The sequence below is a fragment of the Octodon degus genome, unplaced genomic scaffold (assembly GCF_000260255.1).
Source record: "Octodon degus isolate 3935 unplaced genomic scaffold, OctDeg1.0 scaffold00017, whole genome shotgun sequence".
Taxonomy (NCBI): domain Eukaryota; kingdom Metazoa; phylum Chordata; class Mammalia; order Rodentia; family Octodontidae; genus Octodon; species Octodon degus.
The window spans coordinates 9,064,485-9,072,652 of record NW_004524593.1 but is presented as its reverse complement, the minus strand read 5'-3'; the positions used below and the strand labels follow the sequence as shown (position 1 = coordinate 9,072,652).

General features: G+C 34.8%; 1 protein-coding gene across 1 annotated transcript in view; it reads left to right on the top strand.

Moving 5' to 3' along the window:
* The window catches only part of Cnst (consortin, connexin sorting protein), a 116,293-nt gene that overhangs the window by 90,346 nt on the left and 17,779 nt on the right, over positions 1 to 8,168 (top strand). The window contains exons 4-8 of the mRNA XM_023710184.1: positions 2,611 to 2,641; positions 4,884 to 4,970; positions 5,537 to 5,651; positions 7,705 to 7,726; positions 7,864 to 7,960. Of these exons, the coding sequence (XP_023565952.1) occupies positions 2,611 to 2,641; positions 4,884 to 4,970; positions 5,537 to 5,651; positions 7,705 to 7,726; positions 7,864 to 7,960 (352 nt within the window). The remainder of the gene's footprint in view (positions 1 to 2,610; positions 2,642 to 4,883; positions 4,971 to 5,536; positions 5,652 to 7,704; positions 7,727 to 7,863; positions 7,961 to 8,168) is intronic.

Sequence of the window (8,168 nt, the reverse complement as noted above, 5' to 3'; positions counted from 1 at the left end):
TTTTTTTTTTTTAGGCAGAAACAGTCTTTATTGGGCTCATACCAGAAGTTGACTTGATGGTTTGTGAAGAGAAATCTGCTGTTATTCTGATGGGTTTTTCTTTAATTTTTTTTTTTTTTTCAGTATCAGGGATTGAACTCAGGACCCTGTGCTTGCCAGGCAAGCGCTTATTCTACTAAGCTATCTCCCCAGCCCCTTCCTTTAAATGTGATCTATTTCTTTTCTTTTAGCGGCTTTTAGTATACTGTTCCTGTGCTGAATTTCTGGGATCTTGATTATTATACATATGGGTGTGTTTTTAATTGGGTTGATGTTATTTGGAGTTCTATATGCTTCAGTTACTGAATGTCAGATGTTTCCCCATATTTGGAAAGTTTTCTGCTATTACTTCTCCCATATTTTTATATCATTTGTATTGACTCCTTTCTCATGGATACCTATTAGTCTCACATTGTTCATCTTTGCATCATCTTGCAGGTATTGAATTATTTTTTCCTGCATTCTAGTTTTGTTTTGTTTAGTTTTGGGGCAGTGCCAGGGATTGAACTCAGGGCCCTGAGCTTGCCAGGCAGGTGCTTATTCTACTGAGCTATCTCCCCGGCAAAGTTTCATCTTTTTTTTGCGGGGGAGAGCGGAACTGGGAATTGAACTCAGGCCCTTGCGCTTGCCAGGCAAGCGCTTACTCTACTGAGCCCCAGCCCCTCTAGTTGTTTTTAAGAGATCTTTTCTTACTTTTTCACTAGCTGCAGTGGTGTCTTTAAGGTCAGAAAGTCTATTTTCACTTTCATTCAAATGGTTTTGCCAGCTTGTGATTGAGGTTTTAATTTCCTGTGTATCACTTTGAATCTGCATCATGCATTCTGTTTCTTTCCTAAATTGCTTATTCAAGGATTCCATCATTTTTATATTCTGCTCTATTTTTTATCAGTGTATTCTTTAGAAGCACTTAGTACTTCTTTCATTATAGTTAATCATTTCTTTTTTTACTTCAGAAATTATTTCTGATCTGATTTCCTCTATACCTTTCTGCAGTTGTTTCTTTACTTCCAATGCTATTATTTCAGAGATTTCAGGTGTGTGATTTCCAATTTTTTCTATGCTAGTGTCTTCTGCATTTGTTCCGGGTGGACTCAGGTCCTGAGACTGCATTTTGTTCCTTCTCTTTTGTCATTTTGTATACCTGTCTTCTGACTTTTGGTGTAGAGCTTAGATAGAGTTATTACCCTAGCACCAGGTCCGGGTCTACAAAGTTCAGACTCCTTCATGTGGGTGTGGCTGGGGTCTGGCTGCTGTACTCCACTTCTTCCTGCTGCAGCCCTTGGAGGTGAACCCTCTGTACCACTCTGGCAAGATGTTCTGCTCCTGAATCAGCTGGGTGGGTCTTGCCTCTAGCCTCTTTGCAGGAAGTTCTGCTGAAGGGTTTCATGCCGGGCCTGGGCTCTGGGTCGCATGAGGATCTGGTGGCCCCAGGTGGTCTCACTCACATGCTGGTCCTGCGCTCTGGGTCTAATGAGGATCCAGCAAGCCCCGGGTCATCTCACTCACACGCCAGGCCTTCGCTGTGGGTCGAACCCTTGCTTGATATCTTCTTGATTTACTTTTTGGGACTGTAATTCTTGGCTCTTGCCTTTTCACTGGCTGAGCTTTCTCAGGCACTTCTGCTGAGTTTTCATATTTCTCTAATTGTGTCAACCTTGAAGTATTTCAGGGATCAGTTCTTGAATTTCTTCTCATTCTTCTCTAACCTTGTAAGTGATTTCATCCCATCTGCTATCTTTCACCTAATTTTTTCCCCTGGACTCTAGCCATAACTATCTAGGACATTTCAAATTTAAGATGTACAAAATGTTAACTTGGTTTTTGTCCCAAATATGTTGCTTTCTTAGTTCTCCTTTTGTTGAATTCCAATCCCATTACTACAGTTGCTGAGGCCAGAAACTTTGCCCAGTTCAAAGAGTTTTTAAACATAAAGGTACGTTAGAATGAATCTCATGTGACAAGCCTTTGCTGGGACCAGATTCTGAGTCTCTAGACTCTCTCTGGTGTACTTCATCATGTGCAGCATTCTGCATATTCCAAACATCATTATTCAACTGTTAACACTTGGCCTGATCATTTTTTAAAATACCAAGCACAACCAAAAAGCTAGTGTCTTATAAGGATTTGGCTGGTAGCTTGTGAACAAGGGATGAAATGAAGGGGATGTAAAGGTCATAAATGCCATGACGTATTTCTGCTTTTTGATTCAAAATAAAGAGAATCTCTACTCATGTTACACCTTTGTAATGCTCTATAGTATTTTTCTCATTCTTTACTGTTCTTGCTTCTAAACTCTATGAATGAGAGAAATTTGCTATGACTTGAAGTTACAATAGAAAGAGTACAGTTGTATAATTCCAAAGAGTGCCTGTGGTTGCTTTGCTTGAAATGAGGAAGACTTTAGAATTGTGCTCTATACCCACAAAGTTCTTCTGATCTGATGAGTATACTTAAATAAGAATTTTCTTCATTTCATATCAGAAAAAGTTAAGACCTTGATTTCTTACAATCTTTTTTTTTTTACCAAAATAGTAATTTCATATTCTCTGTTTGTTTGTTTTTTTAAAACAGATAGCAGAATCGTATTTCCAGGAAGAAGACTGTATCCTTTTTTAAGTACCAAATGGAATTCACACCAACTGTTAGAGAATAATCTGTTGTTTAAAATGAGTCTATATAATAAAATGTATGGTTTCATTGAGTTTCAATAGTAGTATTTACTCATATAGCTACATCAGAAAGCAAGGTTCATGAAATATCTGTTATTCCACAAGAGTTTTGGAACTGTCCAAATTTGACCTTCCATAAATAAGCTCCAATTTTACCAAGACTAAATATTTGTGTTCAAAGTGGAGGGAAGCAAATATTGCTGAAAATTTAAATACATAAATCTATAGGATTATCTTTCTCTTAAATTACACAGGCACATAAGTCCAGAGTATGTCACATATACCACACAGTAAATTTAATGACTGTCTTTTAGGTACATATAAGTACTATTTAAAAATAAGGATATTTTTGGAAGAATACATACATTTTTAGGTGATTTTGTCATTGTACAAATCTCATGTTAAAACACCTGCTGCATCTTTATGTGATATGACCTCATGGGCTATATATCCTATGTGTTTGATCTTTGACCACGTGTCATTTGACTGTGTCATGTGACTCTATACAGCTACAAGGGAATGATTAATTCTTCATTAGTAATAAACAATTCAATAAATGTTTTCATGTGAGGCAACATACTTTTATGTACGGTGTATTTTTTTCTCACTTTTTTCAATTGTCCTTTTTTAAGAATTGCTTTTATTTTAGGAAAATGACCCAGTATGTACTCTTATACTTAACTACTTTGAAACTCATACAATTTAGTACTTGATCCATTTTGGCTTGAAAATTTTGTCCTAGTATTTGACACCAAGCTAGAACTTGTCATGGTCCATCACCTTCTGACTTTGCTACCCTTTAGCCAAAGCAGTTTCTTTGGTAGTCATGGTTTGGGTGCTCTATGAGCATCCCAGAGCAAATTAATGACAAGTGCTGTTAATGACAAGGTATCACTGTGCCCTCTAGATGGAGTGTTCCAGGAGTCTGTTTTCCCCCATTAATATAATTTACTTTTCTTTCTAATCTTGTTGGTTTTCATCACATTTCAGTCCAGATGGAAGATAAACAGTTGCTGTGTTGAACCCTGTCAAGGGAATTAAGGTACAACTTCAGACGATGGCAGTTTGTTCCTAAGCATGGGAATCTAATTTTTGTGAGAATGAAGAAGGAACTGTCTCTTTTTCTTAACAAAATAATTAGTATCTGATAAAGTACAGCTAGACCATCAGTACCAGTATCTTAGAAATGCAAGTTCACAAGCCTCAGTATCAGAGCTTAGAGAGGGGAGGTCAGACCCATGAATCTGTATTTTCACAAGTTTTTCATGTAATTTTTATATTCTATAAAGTCTGAGAAACACTGGTATTTTTAAGTCATAAGCAGAGGAGAAAAGAATTGTTCCTACTTTTCCTGGATCTATTTTATGAACCCAGAGATGTCTTTAAGACCACAGATGAGAGGGAAAGCTGACCTCTGAGTATTTGTGGGAAGAACAAAAAGCTAAGTTGAGTTTTTCTCCTATTTTTTTCTGGGTCAACATTTAGAACATTGCCCACAGAAAGGTAGTCGGCTGGACAGTGTATCTTGACCACCTAAAGTGCACATATGTGTGATACAGATGGGAGGAAACAGTTCATAGGAAGATCTACAACAAATTGGAGCCACATAATTATGAAAATCACTGTGGCAAGCTAATTAACTTTTTTCAAAAGATCTGTGTAATTTTTGCATTGTCATTGTTTAGGTAGATGATCCTTTGGTCTTGTGGGAAAAAGTCAGTGAGCAATAAGGATCAGGGTGGGTTGAAACCAGAGACAGACACTTGTGTAAAGGATCATGGAGATGCTCAGCAGAAAGTCATTTAAGGAGAAAAATTTTAAAAAAGGAAAACATAAACTCCAGGATTCTTTGTGGTCCTATTTCCAATTAAATACCTTTTAGTTGAGTTTGCTAGAAATATTCTAGCAAACAGGTATTCTCTGAGCATTACAACTTCTTAATTTCTGTTTCCTGATGATGTAGAATCCAAGTACCTAAGGCAAAACATGCCACAATAAAGTATTATCTACTTCAAAACAAATATTACTATAAATACATTTAAGGTTAAAAATAGAGTCACCTCATTTTTTGATCAGATGAATGTTTTTCAACTTCTTTCTGTATGACACTACTTTTCATATTTAGCTTGACTATCAGTAGTCTGCATTTCTGTTTTCCTCAAATTATCTATTCAGATGAGAAAGCAATGAAATTTATTCAGCTTGAACGATTGTATCATGAACAGTTGCTGGCAAATCTTTCTGCCATTCAAGAACAGTGGGGTGAGTACAAACTAACATAGAATATGGAACTATCACCAGTCTAACAACTTGCTGCCTAGAAATTTTAAATATTTGAGCCAGTTTTGTTAAAAAAAAAAAAAATAGGAGTTTGCAGTAAAGTTAATGTGGCAAAGTATGGGACTGGGTGTATAATTAAGGTAGAGCGCTTACATATCTGTCATACAGGAAGCCCTGGGTGTGATTCCCAGTATTACAGGGGTAGAGGTGGATGAGTTGCAAGGAATGTAATATTTTTATTACAGGCCTGTTTTGCTGAGAAAATTCTTTTCTCTTTATATTTTGCTCTTCCTATCAGCTCCAAGAAATGAATGTGTTCGCATGTATTTTGCGTTTTTCCTGTTCACACTGCGTGCCCTACTGGGTAATTTAGTCTCTGGAATGATATTTACTGCAAAGTAAGCTCCTAGCTATTTCTGTGTTAACTATTGTGTTGTTTGAAAAGATGACTTTGCATATCAGTTTTTATCAGTGGCACCAGTTAACTGTTTTTTCCTTTCTAAATGTGCTTTGTAAAGGCCAGTGACTAACAAATATTTTAAATTTAGAAGCAAAATGGAAAACTGTACAGCCACATACAGTTACACCTCTAAGGAATTCAGAAAAAGGATTTAATGGTGAAGATTTTGAGCAGCTTGCAAAAATTTGCTCCACACATCAAGAGTAAGTATGTCCGCTTTTATTTACAGAGATTTGGAGTAGAATACTGGATTATGTTGAGTATTGAAATATAAGACCCTTTTTTTTTTAAATGTTTTCAGCTGGAGAAATTAAAATGAGTATAATACAAGTGTGGAGTTATTTTTTAACTTTTCCCTGGTTCTTACACTGAACTCGGTAAAAGTTCAGCTTTACATAAATTCAAAAGCTCTTTCTCATTACAGATTTTAAAATATAACTTCCAATTTCAGTATCATTTTGGTTAAGAAATTAATGATTCAAATGAACTATGTATTAAGACTTTTTTATTTTATCTGCTTGCCAATATTTTCATGTTATATAAAAAACATACCATTTAAAAAAGTAATCCAATTCTGGGAAGTAAATGTAGTATCATATTTTACCAGAATACTTCATATGGAAAGTCATAGTTACCACTTAAACTTTAATTGCTTCACTTGTATCAAGAAGTTCACTTACATAATTTCTAAAAGAAAATTATAATGATAATAACTCACTTAGTTTTTTGTTTTGTTTTGTTTTTGAGACAGGGTCTCACTATGTAGTTCAAAGTGATCTTCAACTTACTATGTAGCCCAGGATGGCTTCAAACTCACAGCATTCCTCCTGCCTTAGCCTCTCAAGGGCTGAGTATTACAGGCATGTGCCACCATTCCCAGCCTCACACTTTGTTTTGTTTTGTTTTGTTTCCTGATCACACTTAGTTTTTCAAAAAATTATTCATTTGAAGATTCAAAGTTCTTAATGTGAGAGGTTATGATAGTATTTAAACTAGTACAGATGTCTGGGCTTTCGGCAATCATTCCTTCATACAAAAGCTAAAAATCTGGCTGTTCTTTGATAGCTTTTCTTCTTTTTTTGTTACAAGCATGAAAAGTAAAGCTTTTTTTGTAAAGCTTTGTTAATATTAAGACAGAAATAATTGTTTAGCTCATGCAGAAGGTAGATAATTTTCTTGGGGATTTTATTTTGGAGGTGGCCTTAGAAGAAAAATTCTTGGTCTCAAGGTAGATGTTCATTCAACTCTCTTAATGAAAGTTCTCTTAGATACCTTTCATGCCTTTGTTTTAAGTATTTAATAAGTATTTACTGAACATAAAATAAAAATAGTATCTTTAGAATATTGTACCAAATTATTTTTCATATAATTTTATATTTAAAAATATTTGCTTGTTATAAATTTAAGTGTAAAAGCTTGGTGAATTTTTTCATATACATATTTTTCTACATGACTATCACTTTGGCAAGATCCATGACACAGAATTTCTAGCCTCCTGGAAGGCTTTCTCCTGCAATATCAAGCCCATATTGGCCCCCTGTGGTTACCACTTTGAGTTGCCTAAATACTCTTTTCTAGTTCTGTAATTTCACATACACTGTTGATTGGTGCATTTACCTTCTTGTGTATGTGTTACATGCTGTTGTGTGTAATGAAAGTTTGCTGTGCTTTATTGCAATACAGATTTATGGTTTGATTATACAGCAATGTATTTGTCCACCATTTTTAATAGACATTTGTGTTGTTCCTGGATTTTGGATATTATAAATAATAAAGTGGTTGTGCATATTCTTCCCCGTGCCTTTGTTGAATATGTACATCCTGTTGAGTATCTCCTAAAATGTAATATTCAAAAATTACTCTTCAGATGATGTTTTGATGGATAATTTCAACAAAATCATCTCCTGCCATACATAATCTGCTTCAGACTATCACATAGACTGAAATTTTTAAAAATATGCATGTGTGAAGAGTCTTTAAATAGCTTATTAGCAAAGGTTGACTTTTTTTACTTTTAGATTTCAGTATTTTTAGCCTCTTTGGGTGTTTTCAATAGTAATTGGCTTTTAAGGAGATTAACACATGATATAGCTACACTTTGAACTATGTAAGCAAGCGGTAATGTTTCAGCCATGGAAATGTTCTGTGCTAATATTAGAGTCCAGAGAAGCTGTATTTTTTTAATAGCCATTTCAGTGACATTTGTTTGGAAGCGTGCTGTACTTTTTACAAATTTTTTTCTCTTTTTTTCTACAGTCCTCTTTTATCCAAACATAAGGTAAGAATTTCTTTTGAAAATATTTATGGGGAAAATATTAATGTCCTATGTCCGTTATATGGAATATTTTAGAAAATGAAGAAACTTATCTCAAGTTATCTTCCACGTTCTAATAGTTTTTGTTTCCAACTGTTTAGATAGAAGCTATAGAAAAGTCTCTGCAAAGAAAATGTTTTACTCAGCTAAACGTGCCTGAAGAATCACAGGCAAAAGGGGCGACTGCCAAAGAATCGGGTACGTTTTGTTAAGCTAGTAAGGTAAAGATACAGTTGTACTGTGATATTTTGTGTTACATATGAATTACTGTGGAGGAATCTTTTTGTGTTTATACTTTGGTATATATCCTTCTTCTAGAAAAATAGCAAAACAAATGTTTTTTATGTTGTATCATTCTATTTTTAGATATCCAGTGGTAGGAATTATAAAATTTTTTTTTTTTTTT